The following is a 26,739-nucleotide window of genomic DNA, read 5'->3' on the forward strand; positions in this document are numbered from 1 at the left end:
CGCCTGTGTCCCTCCGTCTGTCATCATCCAGTTCAGTCGGAGAAACAGCCCCTCGGCACCTGTGTTCTGAGAGCAAGTTCCCATGTTCTTGGCCCTGTTGATATTTGGGAGCAGATCATTCTCGTAGTGGGGCCATCAGGTGTGTTGTAGGATGTTTAGCAGTGAAAGCAGCCTCTACCCACTAGATTCAGCTAGCTTCCTCCTCCAACTGTGACAACCAAAGTCTCTCCGGATAGTGTCCAGTATCCCCTGGGGGTCGGATCACTCCTGGTCTGTGTGGTTAGGCCTCAGCCCTGTGAGACAGGATGGGAAGACCAAGGTTGGCCTCAGTGACCCTCACTGTCTGGCTCACTTCCAGTCCGAGCAGCCTGGGTTGGAAGCCCCTATGGGGGGCTCCTGCCATACCCAGGTGATAGTGTCTATGATTCTGGGGACCAGGAGAGCTGGGTTCCTTCCAGTCTGCCCCCAGGGTTCAGATCCGAGTCCAGTCTGTGGTGGCCTCCACAGGGCCACATCCTGGTGGTCTGGCCTGTGTATTACTTCCTGTCTTAACTTGGGATTGGCTCTGGGTCTTGTTTTGCCAGTAGATGTGGTAGAAGTAACTTGGCATCACTTCTGGCATGAAGGAAGCCTAGTAGCTTCCAGTGTGTGTGTGTGTCGGGGGATCAGCATCCACATAAAGAGCCCCCCACACTGTGGGAAACCAACCCACACAGGGGAGGCCGCCACTGACCTCTGAACCACCTTGGGAGTGCACCCTTCAGCCCGTCGAGCCACCCTTGCTGAAGCGTGGAGGGCAGACAAATCACAGCCTAGTCTTTCCCCCAAGGAAGGACATCTGCTACAGCCGAGCTGGTCTTCAAACCATTCTTCCTTAAGCCTCCCAAAGCTTTTTTGAAAAGCACTCCACAGAGGCTGACAAGTGGAAAAGCCATGGCCATGGCATGCTGGGGACAGGGAATGAGGTGAAGGAGCACCCAGGGCCTCAAACAAGCAGACACTGTGGGAAATGCACACTGACCAACCCAGGGCATCCTCACCCCATTCCCTGAATGGCCAGGGGGGTTGGAACTAGCCACCAGGAGCCAGTCTCAGCCCTTGGGAGCCTATCCTTGAAGCTGGATGGATTGGAAGGCAGTTACCTTTAGGGCAATGGTCTCCAGAACCCCTGGCCCTACCCATCCTTGCAAGTTAATACTTTGGCCAATGACTAACCAAGGGCCCCGAGGAGTCACCCCTCAATCCTGAAGCTGGCCCATTAAACAAGGTGTTATTTGCCTCAATTAGCAAGGGTGTAACTCACAGCACTAAATGCTGCTAGGACTCAGAGACCAGGCCAGTTCACTGACCTTGAAACATTCAATGCCTCCAGCCTCCATACAACCCCATGGGCTCCCTGACACCCAGCTCCTCAGGTGCCTCAGGCCCATTTTGGGGAGGGCCGTCTGGCTGATGTGCCACCGTCAAGGGAGCAGTACACACACAGGTTTTAGAGGGGCTGTTCAAGAGCTGCATGGCTCCTGGGTAACTGCCGGCCCCTGAACCAGTTTCCATCTGTCTAATGGGGCGACTAGCATGACTCCATACCCCAGGGTGGCCAGAAGCTCCAAGGAGAGGTTGCTGGGAGCACATGGTTCCAGACTTGCCAACCGCAGGCTCCCATGATGAGGTGCCCTGGACCAAAGGTCCCAGTCCCCCCAGGCTCCTGTGGCAAGGTGCACGGCCCAGGGTTCCTATCTGACCATCGCATTGTGTCACCTATCGAGCCTTCCCTAAGCCAGGATAGTGACCCCCAGAGGACATGCCCCAGCTCAAGGCCTAAGGCTGGCCAAGGAGACTCCTAAACAAATGGGGGCAGCTGCTTGAGGATCTTCTGAGTTTAATGAAAGAAGCCAGTTGTGCTTTGCAACTCTAGACCCTCTTCCCCAGGACTGCATTGTTTGGCAGGATAAATGACACAAAACAATCTGTCCTTTTACCTGGAAGCCATCCTTGGGACTTGACAGCAACCAACAAGCAGCTCCTGGACCATCTAAAACCACTATCCCAGCAAGGGGGCAAATCCCTCCAGGAATGGCCCAAAGTGCAAGACAGGATATGACCAATTAAAATCTATTTATTTGCTTGTAATCAGACAGAACACTACAATCTGTTCAACACTGGGCTAGACACTGCCGTGATTAGGGGCAAGGAGGAAGGGGCAGGGCAAGGCCTCGGCTCAATATGGAAGTCCAAGCAGAACCTTCTGGAAGACTCTTCCCTTACCCCATAGGGCAGAAATAAAAACCACATGATAACCGTTGATTCAGATTAGTGAGGACACTGAGCTGGGCCTCAGCTCAAGTCAATGTCAGTGAGGAGTGGGGACCAGTCAGTGAGTGTGAAGTGGCCGAGGAGGGAGAAGTGGTTTTCCTGCACAGGCTCGCCTTCATCTCGAGAAACCCCTTCCCCCACCACAAGGCCAGAGAGCCCCTGGGCTGGGAGTTCTGAGGGAGGGAAGGATGCCAATTCGAGGCCCCTTCGCTTGGTTGGCCCACCTTCTCCTCACTCAGACGGGTGCACTGTGGCCAAGGCTCCAGGACATTCAGCAATGCTGGGCGTGACTCTGCCACCCCCTTCACTCTGGAGGGCGGGGCTGGGGGTGAGCAGCTTCGGGGGGTAGGGTGGAGGGAAGGCCAGAAGCAAGTGCTGTCCGCATGCATGCTTCCTGGCACTGACACAGCCTCTTCTGTCTCTGTTCCCAGAGGCTGAGGACCACAAGGCAAGCGACTGCCCCGTCTCAAAGACCAGGTCCTACTTGATCAAACACCACACTCAGTCCTTGTCTGCATCTGGTCAGGCCTTAGAACTACATTTCACGGAACTGGGGGGCCGGAGGGGAGGGCCCTTGGGACCCTCACCACCTGTCCTCAGCCCAGCTCCCTGCGGCAGTTCAACTGAATGGCACATCCAGCGTGAGAGGCAGCTTCTCGCGCTCCGACAGCAGGACTGCAGACAGAGGAGTGGGAAACCTTCCCACTGTCTGACCACCATGCCAGGAACCAAGCCCAGAGCTCTGTGCTTGGGTGAAAGCTGCCCACCACTCGCCAGCCCCTCCTGGGGAGGTAGGGGCTGCTCCTGCCCCCAGGCTTCTGAGGGCTGGTTCTTTACAAGGGTTTGCATTCCCTTTATTTTATTCCTTCATTGTTCCGAGGCTCCTGTGTCTTTAGGGCCACGTCTATCCATAACACTTGGGCTCCTCCCTCTGAGGAGTTAATTCCGGGTTTGGAGGAAGGATTTGGATGGAACAGGCAGCGCAGGGGAAGAGGCCAGTGAGGGCGTGCAGGGAAGGAAGCCCTCTCCTGCCTCCATACTCCCAGGGCAGAAGCAGCTGGCCACAATGAACACTGGCCAGCCTATGAGGCTGGTGCACTCACATGGGGGCCAGACCAAGGCGAGGGCAGAAGTTTCCAGAGCAGGAAGGAGGGCTGGAAGAGCCTGCAGGAAAGAGAAGAGGGGAGCAAGGGTGAAGGTCTCCACAGAAACACTCTGCTCATACTATGTCTGGCTAGGATCCCACTGCTGTCCCTTGGTGCCCCCGAAGGGTGAGCCCTTCTCTAGGCCCAGAGTCCCTTTTAGTGACATCTGGGTTCCTCAGTCCCAGCACAAATCAAGGCACTGGGCCTCCCAGCCCAGGTGGCCATGACCCTTTCCGGCTCTGGTGTTCTGTGAGGTCCGAGAGACTGGCTGGCTCCCCATAGTACTCATGGTGTTCGTGGCCATGTCTATATCTTTATTTCAGTATAGGTTTATATGCTTACAAATATGTTTGAAGAGGTTTACCAAAATATTAGTGATTTTTTCTCAGTGCTGAGGTTTTACTTTTTTCTTCACTTTTCTATATGGTTTGAGCTTTAAAGTAATGACCATGTAACATATTTATAATCTTAATAAGAAAAAGCTATTGCCCTGGCCGGTTTGGCTCAGTGGATAGAGCGTCGGCCTGCAGACTGAAGGGTCCCAGGTTTGGTTCCAGTCATGGGCATGTACCTTGGTTGCAGGCACATCCCCAGTGGGGGGGTGTGCAGGAGGCAGCTGAGCGATGTTTCTCTCTCATCGATGTTTCTAGCTCTCTATCCTTCTCCCTTCCTTTCTGTAGAGAATCAATAAAATATATTAAAAATAAAAATAAAGCTATTATTTTGAAAGAAAGAAAGAAAAAGAAGTGGCCATGTCTGAATAGAGCCCTCATCTGTAAGGTGCCCACCTCAGGGAGCTTCACTGTGACTGCTGCTGCTGCCGGTAAAGCTGACATCAGCCCAGACACCGCTGGAAAGGTACTAAGTGGCTTTGGGTGGCTGTGGGGGCAGAGAAAGGGCTTGAACTTTTGGTACTTTGTCCATTTCTGTGAATGCATTATTTTTTAAAAAGTCGTTCAAGGGAAAAGATGAAGTTCTGGGCAAGGACTCAGGACTCTGCTTTCCTCCTTCAAATTTCTTTTTATTTATATATAAAATATATATTTCATTGATTTCAGAGAGGACAGGAGAGGGAAGAGAGATAGAAACACCAATGATGAGAGAGAACCACTAATTGGCTGCCTCCTACTGGGGATCGAGCTCACAACCCAGGCATGTGCCCTTGACCAGGAATCGAACCTGGGACCCTTCAGTCCGCAGGCTGACGCTCTATCTACTGAGCCACACTGGCTAGGGCAGTCCTCCTTCAAATTTCTGAGAGCTGCTCAGGTACTACCTCAGCCCTTAGTGCAGCAGGTGCCTCTCCAGAGCCTTGTTTTTATTGTCGTAAGCGCCAGGCCCTCCATTTCTCAAGACCATCATCCCAGCCAGCTCTGATCCCCTTTCCCCACGCCTGTTCTGGCGTACCTGTTGGAGACCGGGCACACCCGCCCCACGACGCTCTGCTCCCGAGCCATGTAGCGCCAGGCCTGCAGCTGGGGCCGGTGACAGGCCAGCTCCTCTGCAGAACACAGTTGAGGTCAAATGGCCAAGAAGGTGGGCTCCGCAGGGCGCCAAGGGGTGGGGGCCTGCTGGAGACTGCCCGGCTGGCATCACATGGTCCGGCTGTATTCAATGCCGCCCTTGGTGGAGATGCTCGACCATGGCAGGAAGCTGCAGAGCAGGCTGTGGGCCTGGCGGTAAATCCTGTGTGGGATGGAGCAGGGGCTCAGGTTTGCTAGAGCAGAACCCAGGTGCTGGATGTAGTCCGTGGGACGCTGTTAAGGAAGACTCCAACTCGCCTTCCCTGCCCACAGCCCTGGAGTGACACTGTCAGCAGAAGCCCAAACAGCAACCTGCAGGACTGAGGGAGATAGCATGCCATTCTCAAGGGAGGCCAAAAGTCCGCTTAGCCTCTGCAGAGTGCTGGAAAACCTCCATAGATGGAGGGCCTCCACTATGCAAAATAATAAAGGGCAGCATGTGGGAACAAAAGGACCTTCCAGGTGAGGCCTCAGGCACATGGACACCCAGACTAAGGTTAACAGTCAGGGACTGGTTGGTGTGTGTGTATGTGTGTGTGTGTGGGGGGGGGGGGGTTGTAAATCAAAAGAGGACTGGTTGGTGTGTGTGTATGTGTGTGTGTGTGTGTGGGGGGGGGTTGTAAATCAAAAGAGCAAGTGTTCCTGGTCCTCCTCCTCCCCTCAGTCCTCAGAGGGGCAGGGCCTCATTCCTGTGACATAGAGGGATCAGCAGTGTTAAGCCCTTAGCACAGAGACCGATTTTCACATGAGCAAGGAGACCTATGAGCTTTGCACCACATATCTCTTTCCTGTTTATTTCCTTATGAAATGGATAAGTCCTAGACTCATTTATTTACTAGTATTTACACACAAATACATGTACACACAGTATTTTCTGGGCCACACCCTATGACTATTAAGAAGTCTTCTAGCCACCCTCTTACCTGTTTAGGGCCAGAGACAGTTAAAAGGGAGGGAGCAGGGATGGAACACACCACTGAGTCACATAATCTACATTCTGGTAAGAAAAGTTTGAACTAAGTGTTCAAAATAGCAAACAACTCTTTCACCTCCCTTGCTCTCTCCCTGCCAGCATGCAGGCCCCGCCAGGTCAGGGGCTTTGTCTATTTTGTTCACTGTTGTAGCCCCACATACCAGGTACAGGAGACTGTCAGCCAATACTTATTGGGTGAATAGATGGACGAATGGATGGGTGGGTCTTGGACCAGGAGGATTAAAAATCCACCCCTTGTACTGGGCTCAAGTCCAGGGAACAACGAGTGCCAGAGCATGTTTGCTTTCCCAATATCTGCAACCAGACCATCAATTCCTAATACATGCAAATCAGATCTACCCACATCATCATCATCTCATCAGGAAAAAATGCATCCTGTGAGCTTGGCCTTGTGAATGTCATCTGAAAGCGACCACAGCTCCAGCTGATGCTAGGAAGCCAGTCTCTCACCCCCGAGGAGAAAAGGATATAAGATGGTCCAGGGAGGGTGGCCGCCATTGATGTAGAGGACATAAGTGAAGCCATCTTTGAGGACCCCACGGATGGAATAGTAATAGGGGAGATAGTGGTGCTGCTTGAAGTCTCTGTTTTCGTAGAAGTTTATTGCTGTGTTGTTGGTGGTGAGGACGTGCAGGTAGATGGCTTTGCAGTGGTCCTGGGCAGTGGTGGATATGTGATCCTTTAAACTCTCAAGTAAAAGGGAACCTGTAGGCAAAGAGGCAACAGTCACACATGACGGGGCAGGTGAGGAGAAAGCATAAGGCAGAAAAGGAAGTGACCTTCTCAGAGATCTCTACAGATCTCTCTGCCATTGTATCAAAGACTTCCCATAATAGCCACTGCCAAAGTCCCTAAAATCCCACAGCCAGACAGGGCCGGTGAGTGCAGACCACTGGCTGTCCAGGAACATGGATCAGGCCACATAGTTCCCTTCCAGGGGCTGAATCCACAGGAGAGATTCACTAGCCTTTCAGACAACAAAGTGTAAACCTAAGCCCAGGGAATGAGGAATGGGCAGACCTGGGTTACCATGAAGACTCTGCTGTGGCTGAGTGGGATGGGAACTTGGAAACATAAAGATGGCATGGCACCCCAGATGTGACAGGAATCTGACCCATAGGAGCTAGGACTGTTTCATCAATTACATTTTCTATTCTTAATCAAGCACACTTTGTGATCGGATATAAGTCGTGTGCGTGTCAGCAGGTGTGGTTAAAAGGTGCCCATTCTGTAATGAGGATCTTTGAGAGCTGTTAGTAATCTCATCTTGTAAGCTTTGGGAATGAGGCCATCCCGAAAGACCTGGTAATGTGTGGGAAGAGCATGGGCTGAATTGAAGGTCAACAGGGCAGTGGGTGGTAGTGGTGGAGTGTATATGCCAAAAATCATTATTTCAACCGCCCTTACCTATGCCGTGCTTTCTGAATTCCTTCACTACTCCCAGACTTAGAATGTATGCAACTTGTGTGTCAACAGAGAAGTTGGAGGCTAGAATATCTCCATCCTAAAGAAAAAGTCAGAAAAAAGTCAGGTTCACAGTTGAGGCACCGGTCGCACTGCAGAACATATCTCACGTGCTGACTCTCCCAGCTACACTTGGGTGGCCAGTGGAGCAGGAAGAGACAGAACAGAGAATAATGGAGAGTCAGCACCGTCCCATGGAAACAAGGGGGTGTGGGCCTTTCTGCTAAAATTAAGACACTCACAAAAAGTCGCTTCTCTTTGGAAGGGTGGTAGACCATACAAGGAAGAACACTGACACCAGACAAGTGAAGCTATGATGGTAAAAAGGAAATGACTATGCTGTGTGGACATTAAATGGTGCTCACACGTGTCAACTGACACACCAAGAGATAAAACAGCCAGACAAAGTTTTACAAGTTTAATTAGCCCTGTGGCCTGTGTGACTCAGCTGGTTGGGCATTGTCCTGTGCAAGGTTGCTGGTTTGAGTACCAATCACACACCCAGGCTGCAATCTTGATCCCAATTAGAGGATGTGCAGGAAGCAGCCTCTCATATGGATGTTTCCTTCTCTCTCTTTCCTCCTTAATTTCTAAGTATCAATTTTTAAAAATCTTAAAAAAAAAAAAAAAAAAGGATTATGTGCTGCGGCAGGTGGTCTTAGGGTACAGAGGGTGGGGAGTCTGAGTGGCCTCTCTGCTGTCCACACCAGGCAGAGCGTCACCAACCCTTGTTGGTCTCTTAGTTCAGAGATAAAATTCTGGACTGAGAGAGTTGTGAGTTAGACCATCTTGAGGTTCTGATGTTCTTCTGCTTTGTAAAGAAGAAGGCTTGGTGGATTCCCCCCACGGAAAGAAAGCTTGGTGACTTGGCCTCTCTCATCCCTGTCCACTGTTCACTCAGTGGCTTCCGTGTGCTGGGCATGGGTTGGCCTGTCCCTGTCCCTACTCACCACTCTCCTGACCCTGACCCCGGCCCCAGCACTCCATAGTACAGTTAAGCAGGAGAAAGGCAAACTTAGTCTCAGGGAGGCATCCTTATTGCTCTTGTTACTTGAAGCCCATGGAAGGGTCAGGAAGGTAAAGTAGGTACTTCATTCCCCAGAAGACATCAGCAGGGGCTCTCTTTCCTCAGTGTCGAATTCCTTCTGCCTCTCAGCGAGGCCAGAGAAAATGCCAGAGTACAAAGGCTCTCCCGACACCCAGGGAGTAGAAAAGAAGGGCTCCAATCTCTGCCCTCATGGGAAAACGCACACATTCAAAGGAGTTCAGAGATCTAGTCACCATGTGTGTGGGGCTGGACAGTTGATGGGTGCACATAGGAAGAGCTTCATAGAGAGGGTTTTGGAGAACAAGTCAGGGGAGAGGAAGGGGGGACAGTTTGTTCTGTGAAAGAGCAAAAAAAACTTGATGCTTGCTGAAAATGCCAATGTTTCTTTTTTTGTTGTATCTTAGCACAGAAAAATAGAAGAAAAAACTCAGAAGCTAGGATAGAAAAGTTACTCTTAAAAGAAACCAACTTGCCAGAATCTAATTACAGGCAAATTAGGGTAGACCTGAGTGGGTCGGGACTTTAAAAGAGAGATCCGCCTAGCTAGCTCAGTGGTTAAGTGTCAACCTATGAACCAAGAGATCATGGTTTGATTCCCAGTCAAGGGCACATGCCCGGGTTGCAGGCTCCATCCCCCGTGGGGGGCACGCAGGAGAGAACTATGCAGCCTTGATGTTTCTATCTCTCTCTCCCTCTCCCTTCCTCTCTGAAATCAATAAAAATATATGTTGAAAAATAAATAAAATAAAAAGGAGAGATATCCTTCTTGCACTTTTAAATAAACAGCCTCAAGCCAAACAGAGAGAAGCAGCTGCCAGTTGGTGGTGGTTTTTCCCCTCCATGAAGTAAATACCCATGTATAAATGCTACTCAGTCACTTTATAAGATGGCTTAGGGAGAATGTTTGTTTGTTTGTTTGTTTGTTTTAATTTATTTACTTTGAAGATCTAATTTTCTTTTCTCTTCTCTTCTCTTCTCTTCTCTTCTCTTCTCTTCTCTTCTCTTCTCTTCTCTTCTCTTCTCTTCTCTTTTCTTTTCTTTTCTTTTCTTTTTTCATGTGCCCTTGACTGGAATCAAACCCGGAAACCTTTGATTCACAGGCGTACGCTCTACCCACTGAGCCAAACTGATTAGGGGTAGGCAGAATCTTGACGCAAGTCAACCACATGGAACAACGTGTTTGTGACCATAACCTCGCTTTTTACATTTAGAGGAGGACTTGGTAACTCAGGGACCAAAGACACTCCAGGGTTCTTAGATAGATCTTAGCGAGGTCTATGAAGTTGAAGAGGAAAAAAAATATATTGTTTTTACTAACCTGTAACTGGAACTTAGTGTTTCCTTTAACAAATCACAGCAGTATTAGCAGTTTCTGTGACACGGCCACCAATACAAATCACAAACCCTTACAACTCTGCAGATTCTCAGTGAATCTTTTACACCCCCTCCCAATTTCAAAATGACAATCATTAGAAAGAAGCCTGCAGTTAGGACGTGTTACTTAATGTACATATGACTGTATTACATACACACAGAAAGAAACCACCTGGATATGAATCTCATACGTGGTCTGGGCTCCTAAGAGAAAGAGAAAGAGCCACAGAGCAGGCAGCGTGATTCTGTCCCCAGGGCCTGGCAGCTCCATCACCACCACACATACTTACCTCCTTGTGTATCTTGGTCCTACTTTTTATTTCAGCTACTATCATTCCTACAATGGTACCCCTGTAGGTTGCAGCAAGGGAAAAGAACTTCTTGTTGGAGGTGATGTCACGATACCATGAGTCTGGGTACCTGAGGAGAACAACCTTAAGTGAAACTGCCAAAGGCCAAGTCCAACTAACCTCGTGCTTCAGACAGTGGACCCACAGGGGATTCGAGGCACCTTGTCCATTGCTCCAGGATTGATAAGGAGCCTGCCCACCACTTAGTCTCCAACAAAGTATATCATTCTCAGTGAATCATCATCTTAAAGCAGCAATCTATCCAGACAGGATAGGGGGCTTTCTGATGGAAAAGTGAGTTTATAAGATATAGATTTAAGAAGGGGGGGGAGACCTCCCATGACACTCTCTCCATGAGAGCAGTACCTGGAGGGGCAGCTGGAAGAGTTCAAACTCAAGACCCCAGGGGAGCAGAAAAGAACGTTTCACGCAAAGCCCTCTGACACCGTGATGACAGACAGATGACTCGGCCTCAGTACGGAGTTTTGGTGAGGGGACAGGACACTCTGTGTTTTATTGTTTGTGGGTTTGGGACATAACAAGTTAGTCCAGATGCCTTTCCTGAGACCAAGAGCTGAAAGACGGTGGAGACACAGTGGAGAGGTTCTCCGCTCAGGTCTACTCTGCAGAGGCCGCTGACCACCCACCAAAAGGCTTTCTGAGCCCAGCATCGCCCAAGCTCCTCTCCGGATTGTAGTGGGTGAAACCTGAGGTTAAGACTCATAGAAACAAGCAGGACCTTGTTTATTTTTCATTTTTAAAAGTTTGCACTTATTTTTTTCACAACAAAAGCTATATGTGCTTATTATAGAAAAATCGAGGAAATACAGACAAGTAAAATAAAACAAACTTGTAGCTACTAATAATCTACCATTCCAAAATACCAAAAACACATATCTTCATAGGCTTTTATCTTATGCATGTTTTCAAATAAAAGTGAAATTGTGGTACATACAATTTTCTAGTCTGCTTTTTTCACTTAATATCTCATTAAAAAACTCCTCAAGTAAATCTTGATGACAGATTTCACTTTTCCTGATGAATAATATTTCATTTTCGCATGCACATATTCTAACATATGTCAGCCATTCTTTACTGTTAAGATACTTAAGTTGCTTCTCAATTGTCTGATTTGTAAATAGCACTGCATCGAACATCTTTGTAAGTAAAGTTTCTCAGCAAAGCCCTTTTGGAGAACTCTGCATAAGGTAGAGTGAGATGGAAAGGATGTGACGGCCGTCAGGGAGCGGGGCCTGGGCTCCTCTGACAGGCAAGGTGACTCTGGGCCACCACGACCCCTCCAGGACATCCTCACCTTTGCACAAGCCTTCCAGCTTCATCAGATCCGTGGCATTACCCCATCCCTCCAATCTACAGCTGTGGGGCAGAGGGCACCACTTGACTTACTCGATGGGGAACCAGTCGCCACAGAGATGCTTCACAGTGTCTATGTCATCGTGGCAGAGGAGGCGCAGGCTGACCTCACTGAGGGCGTTGGATGGCACCACCTCTGTCATTCACACCTGCAGGGAGAGAGGCGAGGTCAGGAGAGCAGCCAACCTCCCCTAAACACCTCACCAGCTCACAGATCCCATTATGGCACATTCACTTCCTCTTCCTCCTCCTAACCTGTGGTGCAGGAAAGATGGGAAGACTAATGCCCCGCCATGGACGGTGGTCCCCTTAGTAACTGCATGAAGTTCACAATAATCCCCTGCGCCAAGTGCCACAATCACCCCCACACTGCAGACAAATAAACTAAGGCTTGGGAAGGGCTGGCAGGATGGGACCTAGGGTCCCCTCACTGTTCACTTGGAACACCCCTGAACACCAGAGAGCAGCCTGCCTTTGGTCAGTTTTCTCTCTCCTCTCTGCCCCTCTGAGGTGCCCTGGCCAGTGCCCTATCTCCCTCACATTGCCATTCCTCCATCGCACAAAGCACACAGCCCCAGCCGTCCAATTTCTCCCGACCTGGGCCCATGGCCATCAACCCCATCAGAGCAGCCTGGGCAGGGGCCAATGACCTGCTGGATTTCCAGGAAAATTGGCACTTGCTAGGCGGGTCATTGCTCCTCCCTTATCCAGCAAACAAAACTCATGAGCAAAAAGAGAGAGAGAGAGAGAGAGAGAGACTTGCAAGACACCAGAGGTTCAAATCAGGGTCAGGAATTACTGACAATTATTTTAAATCAGGAAACTACATTCAGCCCAGGTTGGTGATGGATCAGCTGTCCTTGTTCCAATTAAGATAAGGCAAGGAAGCAGAAAGAAAGCCAAATATTAGACTCTGGCAAAGGGAACACAGGAGTCTTTCTTCTTTATGTTGAAAACTGGTAGTAAAAGGCATAGGACCATGCATTTACTACATCTTTTTAGGATAACTGTGTAGTTCATCCTTGATGGATGAGGAAAAATTCTTTCTATAGAAGAATGAAAGCCAATAAAAGTAGAAAAAAATGATAGAATCGGAATGTCATCACTTTGAAAGTGCTGATGAAAATAAATGAATCAAGCAAGAATTATCAAAGACTTTTAACCCCAGTGGAGGGAGCAGGTGTGAGGCATGGAGGCAAAGTACTGCACCCGAGGACTTAGCAATCACCAAGGAAAAGCCTTTCAACCTCAAGATCCTGCAGTCACAGTTCCCCAGTAATGGAGCCCAGCTTCTCTGACCAGTGTCATGCATACGAAATCCACAAAGCCTTCAGGTTTCCACATAAAATGCTAGGCCTAAAGCCAGCTGTGCCTCCAGGCCTAACATTACAACTACAGATAATAGCCGGCACACAGGCATGTATATTCAACAGCATTATGACATCCAACAAACACAGAATGCTGATATTCTACAAGATGAGCAACCTGTTCTCTTCAAAAAGTCAATGATGCCCTAGCCAGTTTGGCTAAGTGGATAGAGTGACGACCTGTGGACTGAAGGGTCCCAGGTTCGATTCCAATCAAGGGCACATGACTGGGTTGCAGGCTCCATCCCCAGGAGGTAGCTGATCAATGATTCTCTCTCATCATTGATATTGCTATCTTTCTCTCTTCTTCCTCTCTGAAATCAACAAAGGCAATGCCATTAAAAAGACAAAAGTGGCTGAAACCGGTTTGGCTCAGTGGATAGAGCATCGGCTTGCGGACTGAAGGGTCCCAGGTTCGATTCCAGTCGAGGGCATGTACCTTGGTTGCAGGCACATCCCCAGTGGAAGGTGTGCAGGAGGCAGCTGATTGATGTTTCTCTCATCATTGATGTTTCTAGTTTTCTGTCCTTCTCCTTTCCTCTCTGTAAAAAATCAATAAAATAGCTGAGACCGGTTTGGCTCAGTGGATAGAGCATCAGCCTGTGGACTGAAAGGTCCCGGGTTTGATTCCGGTCAAGGGCATGTACCTTGGTTGCGGGCACATCCCCAGTAGGGGATGTGCAAGAGGCAGCTGATTGATGATTCTCTCTCATCGATGTTTCTAACTCTCTATCCCTCTCTCTTCCTCTCTGTAAAAAAATCAATAAAATATAAAATAAATAAATAAATAAATAAAATTAAAAAAAATTGGAAATATATATATTTTTTAAAATCAATAAAATATATTTTTTTTAAAAAGTGGACTAAAAGAGACAAGAAGATCTGTAACCAAATGTAATATATAACACCTCTACTAGAAAAAAGGGCTTTGAATGCAAAGAATGTAGTGCTGAAAGGTGTCCACAGCCACAAAATAAGGAAGAGTCACGTCACCCACCTTTCAACGGCCAAAGACACCGAGGCTCTGAAGGCAAACTAAACACCCTTAGAGAAGAGCACCCGGGAGAAATGGCTTGGCCATCATGCCATCATCAAATCCCCCAGAATACGGAGTCAGCCATGAAGAAGACAGAAGACAACAATACACTTGTGTTCACTGTGGATGTCAAGGCCAACAAGCACCAGGTCAAACAGGCTGTGAAGAAGCTCTATGACACTGACGTAGCCAAGGTCAACACCCTGGTCAGCCTGATGGAGAAAAGAAGACATATGTTTGTCTGGCTCCTGACTATGAAGTTTTGGATGTTGCCAACAAAATTGGGATCATCTAAACTGAGTCCAGATGATTAATTCTAAATATAAAAATTTTACACTGAAAAAAAAAATTCCAATGAAGCTTCAAAGAATGACAGTGTAGACACTGGCTGTGCAGTCTAAGGACACAGGGCACTGTTTTAGGAGTTGTGTTTGAAACTACCCAAAATGCTAGGTTATTAACCACAAGCCCACTTTAGGGCAACGCCCTTCCCTTTCCCTCAGGACCAAGAAAACTGTCAAAACTTAGAGCCACCGAAACCAGTTTGGCTCAGTGGATAGAGCATCGGCCTGCGGACTGAAAGGTCCTGGGTTCGATTCCGGTCAGGGGCATGTACCTTGGTTGTGGGCACATCCCCAGTGGGGGTTGTGCAGGAGCAGCTGATCGATGATGATTCTCTCTCATTGATGTTTCTAACTCTTTATCTCTCTCTTCCTCTCTGTAAAAAAAAAAAAAAATCAATAAAATATATTAAAAAATAAATAAATAAAATGGGCTGGCCCAGATCCTGCCTCCCATGGGCTACAGGTCTGCTAGGATGGGGTTGGGGTGATCTGGGGAAGACGAGGCTGAAGATCAGGGAGGCTGGTAGGAGGTACAGACTTGAAGAGCCACCAGCCCACCAAGGCCAACCTGTAGCTTACTCTGGATTTGGGCCAATTTTAATATTTCATATTCAAAGAAAAAAAAAATCTGTCATTTTCTTGGTGTAAGAAGTGACCAAAGAAAGTTATCAAAACTCAAACAACCACAAGTTTTCATCGATGTGGTCTTAGCCGCTCAGATATTTTGAGAAAGGAAAGATCTTTCTCAGATTTTCCATAGCTAGGAAATCAACACAAACCACAAATCACCAGATAAATCTCAAATCCATTTTCAGCCCTAATGAGTGATCTATGCCAGGAAACTCCGTATTATCCTTTTTTCCTGGAAAACTAGTTCCAGCGGTTCATCTGGGGCGTGGCAGGCTCAAGTTAGCCCAAGACACAGGGTGACTTTACTGCCGCACTCATTACCTTGGCAGAGCTCCAGGTGTCTCATCAGCTGTGCCCAGTTTTGTTCTCAACCAACAGGAAATGTGCTCTGAGCTCCTCCTACAAAAAGGAGCTGCAGGGCAGGATACTGTCAGCTCACTCTCCGTCCCTACACCAGAGGGGGCAGGACAAGGCCACTGGCAAAACCAGCCAGGAGAGCCAGGGGTTGGATGGCACAGGTAGAGCCAGGGGTTGGATGGCCACAGGTAGAGCCAGGGGTTGGATGGCACAGGTAGAGCCAGGGTTTGGATGGCACAGGTAGACCCGGGCACCCGAAGAGCTAGAGCTGCTGCCCAGTCAGTAAGTGCTAAGATGCAGGGCCTTGACCTCCGTCCGCGGTTGCCTGTGGCAGAGGACTGACTGCAAAGAGGCTGAGGGTGGGACAATCCCTGGGGGGGGGGGGGGGGGGGGGATGGAAATATTGTATATCTTAATGGCGGTGGTTACACACACAAACATATATGCACACATTAAAACTCATTGAGTACATTTTCTTATATGTTAAACTTTAATAAAGTTTATTTTAAAAGATTAAAAAACCACTTTACAGTGAGGTTTGATAGCAAAGGAAGAGATCCATAATAAATGAGCATCTCTTATGCTCTTATGGGATTTACAAATTTTCCCCCTAGTATCCTTGGGGAAAGCTCTTGTTCCCTCCTTGTTCAGCGTTCAATAAAAATACTGGGCTCCAAGAAATATAGCTATTTGTGGATTCTCACATCCCTATTAAAAGCACTTCCATGTTTTCAAAGGCCAGTTCTTTAGATGCCTTGATTTAAAAATAGAAACATGTCAAATTTAACCAAGGGAGAAAGCTGGATATTACAGTGCCTAATCTGTCCCAGCCCAACTGTCAGTGGGTAGAGAAGGTGGCAGGAAGGCACAGGAGAATCTGGCACCACCTATGTGCCAGTGAAAGGAAGAAATGGAGTCAAGAAGAGGCAAATTAACTGATGGTGGTGGTGCAGGTGGGAGGCAGGTATGGCAAGTGGCTAAGCTGGAGAAGCAAGTCAGGAAACCCTTATGTAGCACCTGTGGGGACTCACTTGTCCATCCTGAACCTTCCACCAAGTACTGATCTCTTATTGCTACCATCAGGGCCCAAAGGACAAGGATTCTGAGATTTGCTAGAAACAGGTGACGGTGAATGAAGCCAGAGCAGAGGCCCGGTATTAGGCCCTCTAGTCCATCCTGAGCCCTAGGGTGCTGATGGGACCGCACCGAAGGCACAGATGCACAGGCCACCCCTTAGTATACATTTTCCTACAGACACTGACGTGTCTATATTACAACAATAGAGACGTATTGTACAGGAGAATTCTAAGTTCACTTGAGTTTTTTGAAACTTTATTTTAGAGAGAGAAAGGGAGGGGGGAGAGAGAAACATTGGTTTCTTGTTTCACTTATACATTCACTGGTTTATTCTTTTTTTAGTATTTTTTTCAGAGAGGAAGAGATAGAAACATCAAAGATGAGAGAGAATCATCGATTGGCAGCCTCCTGCTAGCCCCTTACTGGGGATTGAGCCCGCAGCCGGGCATGTGCCCTGACTGGAATCGAACTGGTAACCATTCAATCCACAGACTGATGTCAGTCCACTGAGCCAACCCAGCTAGGGCTATTCTTCCTTTTTCAAAAATTATTTTAATCCTCACCTGAGGATATGTTTTTTATTGATCTTTTCAGAGAGAGAAACATCAATATGAGAAACATGGATGAGTTGCCTTCCTTCCGCACCCTGACCCCTAGGTATGTGCCCTGACTGAGAATTGAACCCACAATCTTTTGGCATAGGAGGGATGACCAAGTGACCCACCAAACAGGGCTTACTGGTTTATTCTTGTATGTTACCCACAGCCTTGGCACACCGAGATGACGCTCTGACCAACTGAGCTACCCAGCCTGGGCCACTTGAGCTTTTAAGTAGAAACATGAAATCGCAAAGGTCAGGCTTGTAGTGAGAATTCTTCCCGAGGTTTCACATCGTGTCCTTGGCATTTAGGGGATTGGTGAGTGGAGCAATTCTAGGAAGGGCAAAAACTAGATTCTCCAAGACCCAAACGAAGGGCCTGCTGGCTCACCCCTCAGCCCATCCTTCCCCCTTCCCCCAATCTCATCCTCCTGAGGTTGTCTGCAAGCCTGTCCTTCTTCTGTGCTGAAAAGACCTTTCTGGTCCCTGAACCCAAGGCTGCTTTTTCCTGAGGACTCGGGTGGCTGCAACGGGGTGGGCCCTGGATATCTGGCATCCCCTCACCCACACTTCCTGAGCACCTCTGTGTGCTCAGCCAGAGTGAAAGTGGAGGAATGGCTGCCAAGATGCCCGCAATGTCCACAGGAGCATTTTCCATCTCCCCACCAAGTGCTGGGGATTCGGAATTTGGGGGCTCGGAATGGAATTGCTCCAGGTTCTGGAGGGTTTTCCTGGCACTGTCACAGGGCCCTCTACTCCCACTCAAGTGTAAAGCCAGAAGCAATCCTATTTGCAGACTATATCCTGACACCAGAGGTCCACAGGGCCTCTCCCTTGTTCAAAAGCAATGCTTCTGGATCCCAGACAACCCACACTAAACTTTAAAAACCACCCTTTCCTCTTAATGGCTTAAGAAGTGCATTGGGTCAAAACTGGTTTGGCTCAGTGGATAGAGCGTCGGCCTGCGGACTGAAAGGTCCCAGGTTCGATTCTAGTCAAGGGCATGTACCTTGGTTGCGAGCCCATTCCCAATAGGGGGTGTGCAAGAGGCAGCTGATGGATGATTTTCTCTCATTGTTGTTTCTAGCTCTCTATCCCTCTCTGTAAAAAAATCAATAAAATATATATTTTTTTAAAAAAAAGAAGTGCTATGGACCCTACCCCTGACCTCAGCGGATTTAAAGGCCAGCATGATCCACTACAACCTTCATCACCCTAGAACCTTCCCCTTTCCTTCTCTTACTTCCATAGGTACCAAAGTGTCCTCCCTCCTTGCCAAGACTAGTCCAATCTCCACTTACTGTGCCCTCCCAGACCCTGCAGGGATGCTGGAGTCACAATGACCCGGGGTCAAATCCCAGCTCTGATGTCCATGAGACATCTCTGTCCTGCTCCATGCTTCAGCTTTCTTTCTCTGGGAAGACAAGTGAGATGGCCACTTCCAATGGCCACTCCAGGCCTTGGTCCAACTCCTGTTTCTTCCCTCCCTGACTCAAGCACTCCCTTTCTCCAACATTTTCAACCTTCTCTTTTGTAAATTCCCTTCCAATGGGCTGTAAATACACCATGTGTACCCTCTTCTGGACAAGTCTCCTGCCACCTTCTTTTCCTCCAGTGTAACTACCTACACCAGCACATTTGCTGCCACCTTCTTGCTTTATTCCTGCCCCCGGCCCCCTTTATCACTGGTGACAAACCAACAGCTCCCCCTCTGAAATCCAGCAGCCCTCCCCTGGGAATGGCCTCCCCCATCTCTCTACAGCTCACACCTCAGCTCACTCCTCTTGAGCCCCTGACTCACTTCACCTTATGTCAAAGCACCACCCTGGTCCTTCCCTGGCTGCTTCTCCAGGCTCCTTCTCAAATGAAGCACAAGGGAAGATTAGCACTCTTCCACAGCACATGTATTAAAAACCACCAGGCCCTGGGGAATGTGAAATTCTGCAGACGCCAGGTTTACTGGCTTGGACAGTGGTCAGCAAACTGCGGCTCGTAAGCCACATGCAGCTCTTTGGCCCCTTGAGTGTGGCTTTTCCACAAAATACCACGTGTGGGTGCACACGTACAGTGCAACTGAAACTTGGCAGCCCATGCGCAGAAGTCGGTTTTCAGCTCTCAAAATAAATTTCAATCATTGTACTGTCGATATTTGGCCCTGTTGACTAATGAGTTTGCCGACCACTGGGCTTGGACAACCCAACAATAAACTCCAAGTGTTTAGGACAGAGAGGGGAGAAAAGGAAAAGTAAGCAGTGATGGGCACAGGACACTGCCTTGCTCATCAGTAAAATCGGTTAAGGACTAAAAGGAGAGGGAGGGGAAACAGTGAGCACACTTCATAGCTGGTCTGCAGAAAAGAGCAGCTGCTGGTGGGGCAGGGAGCTGTCTCCAAGGAAGCCTGGGTTCCTTCCAAAACCTCAGTGTAGGAGGAACATGATTAATTTATAGGGTGACAAGAAACAAACACCCAGCACTCTAGTTCCAAACAGCCTCCCTCTTAAAACTCAAGCCATTGTGCTCAGAGGGGAGCCTGTCTATTCGTGACATACAATTGATGATACGGAAGAATTCCATTTTGCATGAAATTCTGAAATTGCTAAGGGAACTGACAGTGACAGAAATCAGATAGTGGGGTGGGGAACATAGGGCAACTTACTGGGGCATCTCTGTCTCCTCTGTGGTCATTAAAGATATGGATCTGCTCGGTTAAGATCTGATCACTTGGCTGCATGCTGACTATACCTCAACTTTAAAGACAATAACAGGTGGTTCCAGTGTGGTCCCAGCTCCAGACCATTCTTTCCTCTGGGCTAAAGATTCTGTCATCCCCTAATTTCATAGAGAATTCATTTAATCTTTTATTTACCAACATTGTATTGAAAATCCAGGTATTGCTTTAGATTCTGTGTTTGCAGCAATAAGCAGAGTCAGAAATCTCTGATTATACAGAATATAGAGGTATATTGGGGGCTTTCCTGCACTATTACCAAAATACTCACAGAAGCCACTTCTTTTTTTTAAAAAAATATTTTATTGATTTTTTACAGAGAGGAAGAGAGAGGGATAGAGAGTTAGAAACATCGATGAGAGAAAACCATCCATCGGCTGCCTCCTGCACATCCCCCACTAGGGATGTACCCGTAACCAAGGTACATGCCCTTGACCGGAATCGAACTTGGAACCCTTGAGTCCGCAGGTTAATGCTCTATCCACTGAGCCAAACTGGTTTCGGCGCCATTTCTTTTGCTCAAGGATTTCCATGGCAAATAGCACATTAGTGAACACAAAAAGTGCTGGCAACCGAGCTGTGTAGAGAAGGGTTAATTCAACTGTGTGGAAGGTGCTCTCCAACATGAGCCACAAGGAAAATGGAGGAGATCCATCCCCTTGCATTTCCCCCAAATTGCACCAAAGACCCAAGCAGTCCAACTAAAAAAAAAAGAAAACTGTCAAATGTTGCAACATTCTTTATCTTTTTTTAAAGTGCGGTAAAATATACATAAATTGTATCCTTTCAACCATTTTAAAGTGCACAGATCAGTAGTATTCACATTGTTGTGCAACCACCACCAATGATGGTCACCAGTGACTATCATCTTTCCAAACTGAACTCTAACTCCCTGCTCCTACTGTTCCAGCCTCCAGCAACCACCATTCCACTTTCTGTCTCTACAAATGACACCGGTCACTTTTTTATGCTTAGTGGTACCTCTTAACTCAAAATGTCAACTGAGAAGGAAACCTTTAATTTCGCGTAGTAGTAGACTTCCATCAAAGTCTCCCACAGATGTGGCTCCATACACGGCTTTTTCAACTTCCTAGGAAGGCAGGTTTCCAGACCTGAGCATCTTTTCAGCATGAGAGAGGCCTCCAAGCAGTTTGGGGCATCGTGCATTCTGGAGCGGTGCTTTTTACCTTTCCATTGTGTCCAAGATGAGCAAGATCTTATTTTGTTTAAACTTTTATTTTACCATTTTGCTTTTCCACTTCATATTCTCAGTGAAGGACAGGCTTTTGGGCCACGGTGCATGTGTACTGCTTGCACACCCCATGCTCCTTCAGAAGGCGTTTGGGCTAACCTTGGGCATGGCAGACTGAGAGAATCCTCTCCTTGCCTAAGGACGTACCCCAGAGCAGCTGACAAGCTTCTTTTGGAAGAAGGACTGCATTGTGGTGTGCGTCCAAGGACTGTTTGCCTTTTGTGGCCCCATGAGGTCAATGTCAGCACTAGAGAAGACAGTTCAGGTAGAGAGAGAGACAGGACAAAGAGGAAGAGAAGAGATAAGAACAGGAGGGTTTGAACTGGGGTCCAGAGGCAGGAAGCCAAGACCAGACAGAACCCGTGGTCCCCTCACCTGAAAGCTCAGCAGTCATTTCCCGGAACAGAAAATGAGGCCAGCTCCCAGCCACACGGGAAGATAAGCCAGAGTAAAAGCCGGTGACAAGTGGGGCATGGCCGGCATGGGCGGTTAAGGATGGCCTGGTCAAGAAGGGCCTTTGCCCGGAGGCCTTTCTTTTTTTGTTAATCCTCCCCAGACTATTTTTTTTCCATTGATTTTTTTTAGAACCAATGGAAGGGATTGGGGGAGGGGAGAGAGAGGAGAGGGAGAGAAGACATTGATGTGGGAGAGACATCAATTGGTTGTCTGCTGCACATGCCTGACCAGAGCCAGGGATCAAACCTGCAACTGAGGTGTATGCCCTTGACTGGGAATCGAGCCCAAGACCCTTGAGTGCACAGGCCAACACTCTAACCACTGAGCAATGCTGGCTGGGGCTGCCTAGTGGCTTTTTGAGCTGGGATCTTGATAGGAGGCCATTTGAGAGGGCATGCCTAGAATATAATTCCCAGTTCAGTGAGCCAACTGGGTTGGTGTAAAAAACAAAACAAATCAAACAATAACAACATTGTTGTAAAAACTTGTAATAACTACATTTTTGTGGGGTGGGAATCAAAGGGTAATAAAATACCCAAGAATACCTGGGGCTCAAAATCAAGAGCAAGCCGAAACCGGTTTGGCTCAGTGGTAGAGCATCGGTCTGCGGACTGAAAGGTCCCAAGTTCGATTCCGGTCAGGGGCATGTACGTTGGTTGCGGGCACATCCCCGGTAGGGGGTGTGCAAGAGGCAGCTGGTTGATGTTTCTCCCTCATCGACGTTTCTAGCTCTCTATCTCTCTCCCTTCCTCTGTGTAAAAAATCAATAAAATATATATTTTTTAAAATCAAGAGCAAATTGGTTCTCCCACAGAGAACTTCAATGGCTACCAGAAGCCCTAACACTGCTTGGGGGGAGGGGTGGCTGAAATGGACATGCAGCTACTCAGTTTGAAAGGAAAAAGTACAGCAACGGGGGAATCCGATTTCAGAAACCCTGTCGGTCCCCTGGCTGCTGCCCCTCCAGCATATCAGCCTCTCTACTTTTTTTCACCTTTTCCATCTCATTCTGCTGGGTTTTATTATGATTTTTTTTAAAGAATTATTTTTATTTTTATTTAAATATATTTTATTGATTTTTTACAGAGAGGAAGGGAGAGAGAGAGAGAGCTAGAAGCGTTGATGAGAGAGAAACATCGACCAGCTGCCTCCTGCACACCCCCTTCCGGGGATGTGCCTGCAACCAACATACATGCCCCTGACCGGAATCGAACCTGGGACCTTTCAGTCTGCAGACCGACGCTCTACCACTGAGCCAAACCGGTTTCGGCTATTTTATTGATTTTTTACAGAGAGGAAGGGAGAGGGATAGAGAGCTACAAACATCAATCAGCTGCCTCCTGCACACCCCCTGCTGGGGATGTGCCTGCAACCAAGGTACATGTCCTTGTCCGGAATCGAACCTGGGACCTTTCAGTTCGCAGCCGGGTGCTCTATCCACTGAGCCAAACCAAACCGGTTTGGGCTTATTATGGCTTTTAATCTCTGCTTCTCTAGGTTTACATTTAGGATCCTTCAGAGTTAAATAGAAGTTAAATATTTTTTAAAATGGGTCAAATGTGGTATACATTAACACAGGATCGTGAGGTAGACTTTTATACCAAAAATGATTTTTGAAAAGTAATTCAACCTTCTGTCAGCATTTGCCTTGGGGTCATGGCAGATGTCTGTGTTCTATGCCACTTAACTTCTGTTTTTCTTACAGTGAGTTTGGGTTGCTTTTAGTATAAGAAAAAATTTTTTTTCAGGTGGTAATGTAAAAATTGTGAACATATTTTTATATTAAAATAATCTCATGGGTTGTTTTCAATTAGTAATAACTTGGAAATTTTACATAGTCTCTTCAAATTGTAAGTAGAATAATTACCTATTTCGTCCCAAAATAGACTTAGTGCCAACTTTTAAAACTTTCTTTTTCTTTTCTTCTTTTTTTAAAATATATTTTATTGATTTTTTTACAGAGAGGAAGACAGAGAGCTAGAAACATCGATGATAGAGAAACATCTGCCAGCTGCCTCTTGCACACCCCCTACCGGGACCAACGTACATGCCCCTGACCGGAATCGAACCCGGGACCTTTTAGTCCAAAGGCCGACGCTCTACCACTGAGCCAAACCGGTTTAGGCTTAGTGCCAACTTTTAAACCCCATACCGTTGGAATAGCATGGCATTTTGTGCACCAATGCCAAAAATAAACAGATTCAAAGCTGTAATGAAGCAAAGAGGGGGTGGTTGTGGATAAGGACACCAAACAGATTTGTACAAATATTTTAAAGAGTTCCCTGTGTAGCTGAAACCGGTTTGGCTCAAGGGTCCCAGGTTCGATTCCGGTCAAGGGCATGTACCTTGGTTGCGGGCATATCCCCAGTGGGGGGTGTGCAAGAGGCAGCTTGATGACTCTCTCTCATCGATGTTTCTAACTCTCTATCTCTCTCCCTTCCTCTCTGTACAAAAATCAATGAAATATATTTTTTAAAAAAAGTTCCCTGTGTAGTCACTAAGCACTTTTAATGACTACATAAAATTTAATTTTAACAAGTATGTTTTTTAAGACAACCACTTTAAAAAAGGCTTAAAAAGAACATTCCTTTTTTTTTTTTTTTTTGAGGTAAGGGAATGCTCTTAAATCTTTTTGTTTTACTATGAACACAAAATAACAATTCACATGCAATATAAAGCAAAATTTAGGAATCCCCTTCTTACTCCTTCCCCCCAAAATGACTGCTAATGGCCTCTCACCAGAAAAATCAGTGTTTTAAATAGAGAGGGTTTGTCTGGTAAGGAGCTTGAGGGGCCTTTTGTGGTGGTGATTCAACAGGTAATTCATGACCAGTCATCAAGCAATGTCCTTTTCTGTATGTATATTCTTTTTAACTGATTTGAGAGAGAAGTGGGATGAAGGGAGAGGGGGAGAAAGAGATAACACTGATTTGATTTGATGGTCCCTTATTTATGCATTTTATGCATTCATTGTTTAATTCTTACATGTGGCCTGATGGGGGGGGGGGGGGGGGGAGTGTGGAAATTGAACGCCCAACCTTGGGGTATGAGGATGATTCTTCAACCAAGTGAGCTAACAGGCCAGGGCTTGTATGTGCATCTCAATCAAAGGGTTAAAAACGGGAGGCCAGAGAAAGTAACTTGAAACTAAGTACCCTGTTTCCCCGAAAATAAGACAGTGTCTTATATTAATTTTTTCTCCCAAAGTAGCACTAGGTCTTATTTTCAGGGGATGTCTTATCTTTCCATGCGCTAGGTCTTATTTTCGGAGGGTGTCTTATTTTCGGGGAAACACAGGTATAAAGAGCAGCAAATATCTGACCAGCAAGACCTCTTGAATAGTTTACAACTAGAGTCAGAAGGAGTCATGTCTAAAAAGCAACCAGTTTGAAAAAGGCATCCAGCATCACTCCCGGGAACTTCAGAAATGATGAAACATTGTTGCGTTAACATACCAGCCAAGAATTCATTCCAGTGCCTAAGGGACAATTACCCACAGACTAGTTTATAAAATGAAATTGCTTCTGTTACTTTCAAGATGGGCTCTTGGAAATAAGAGGTAGAGCTGGAGGAGCTACCACTTCAGGGAGGACACTGTCTGATAAGCAGTCAGCTTCCCCTTCGGGTTGGAGAGCTGTCCCCAACTGAGCGAGACCTCTGGGCTACTTCAGCAGACAGAGCTGAGCTCTGGGAGTCCTCCCTGCACCGTGTTCCGTGTGGCGGCCGCAGTGGAAGGCTGCTGCAGTGTAAGGCTGCCATGCCCACCTGGTTTAAACACACCTAAGGCTGTGCAACAGCAAACTGTTGCTAGCAGGTACACTGAGGCTTAGAGTCGAGGCACAGCAGCCAGGAAGGACAGCATCACCCTTGTCAGGTCAGGCGTACCTTTTATCTCTCAAATCTCCTACCATCCAGGAATTTTCTTCCGCCCAGGGCAGAGCGTGCTGTTGCTTAGCAACTTCAACAAGTCATATCCCAAATAGGGAATAGAGGTGGCTAAAATAAACACAGTGACAAAATCACTGCAAGTTACAACTGGGTGGGGCTAAAGATAGGAAACACAGACTATTTTTCTTAACCCTGACCTGTGAACACCACACCATGCCCTGACTCTGTTGCTTGTGGTTTTTAACTGACTTTACAGAAACCCAGAGGAAGTATATGAATTTGGTTTTGCTTTCGGTCCCTTTCAATTCAACGATGCTCAAGACTCCCCCTTCCTCCCTTGTACGATGGGCCAAAGAACGTCTATCACTACCCTCTACATCACAAAGTGCTAGGAGGGTTGTGGTATTTCTGTAGATGACCTGGAGCAGCTGGTGCCGGTTCAGCCAATTAAACATTAACTCGGGGTTTTCTGTCTTTAAGCTTTCTGGCAAAAGGTCTGCAACCCCAAGTGACAATCACTTCAAGAGCCACAGGGAACTGCTGCCTGGGGCTGGTACCCTTTCCTTCCGGACAAACGAATCGTCCGGCTGGCTCGGCTCAAGGACTTGGCAGAGAGAAAACAGATCAATCGATGAAGCACGACCAAGACAGAGCCCCAGGCAGGCTGTCCGGAGTTCACGGAGGGCAAACACGTCGGCAAAATAACTACAAACCGTCCAAGTTCACCTGTGACAAGACCAGGCGCTTCACCTCCGCGGGGAGCGAAGGGCAGGCTACACTCCGGGTCTCAATCTCCCCACAACCCGTCCCGGGGCCCCGCGCCGAGGCGCCCCCCAAAATAGGACCGGCTCCCACCTATGGCTGGGGGCCACGCCCCTCGGAACCCTAGGATCTGGGGCGCTCCCCGCCTCACCCCGCGGCCCCCTCCTCGCCCCAGTCGACCACGACCTCCTAGGCAGCCCCCAAACCCCGCGGAGATCTGGGCACGGGCCGGCCTCCCTCCACTGGCCCGGCTGTCCCGCACCCCACAGGGGCCCCCGGCGCCCCCGTCCGCCCCCACCCGAGCTGCAGCTCCTCCCCACTCACGACCCTCACCCCCCCGAGCCGGGCCCGGCGCCTCCATCACAATCCCGAGACCGGGGGAGCCTCACCTCGGGCGGGAGCCGGCGGCAGCGGACGGCGCCGGGGGCTCAGCGCATCCTGGGGTCGCAGGGAGCCGGAAGTGGGGCCGCGCGGAGCCCGCAACCAGTTATATAACCGGCAGGGGCCGCAGCCGGGACTGAGGCGGCGGCCCACGGCACTTCCGGCTCCCTCGCTGGGCCGGAGGAGCAGACCGGAAGCCCATTGGCCCCTAGCGCGCACCTAGGGCGCCGCCTCCCCGAGGCTGACGCCGCCATCTTGGGAGTGGGCAGGCCTCCCCG

General features: G+C 48.2%; 1 protein-coding gene across 1 annotated transcript; it reads right to left on the reverse strand.

Moving 5' to 3' along the window:
- Nucleotides 1-3,192: 3,192 nt before the first annotated feature.
- On the reverse strand, nucleotides 3,193-26,656 carry NAA60 (N-alpha-acetyltransferase 60, NatF catalytic subunit). The gene is given in 9 exon segments (XM_045571348.1): nucleotides 3,193-3,477; nucleotides 4,866-4,910; nucleotides 4,913-5,024; nucleotides 5,026-5,144; nucleotides 6,426-6,680; nucleotides 7,383-7,479; nucleotides 10,152-10,281; nucleotides 11,619-11,734; nucleotides 26,470-26,656. Coding segments are annotated over 8 exon segments (933 nt in total). The 5' UTR covers nucleotides 11,729-11,734; nucleotides 26,470-26,656; the 3' UTR covers nucleotides 3,193-3,412.
- Nucleotides 26,657-26,739: the final 83 nt, after the last annotated feature.

The sequence above is a fragment of the Pipistrellus kuhlii genome, unplaced genomic scaffold, assembly GCF_014108245.1.
Source record: "Pipistrellus kuhlii isolate mPipKuh1 unplaced genomic scaffold, mPipKuh1.p scaffold_m20_p_4, whole genome shotgun sequence".
In the NCBI taxonomy this organism is placed as follows: domain Eukaryota; kingdom Metazoa; phylum Chordata; class Mammalia; order Chiroptera; family Vespertilionidae; genus Pipistrellus; species Pipistrellus kuhlii.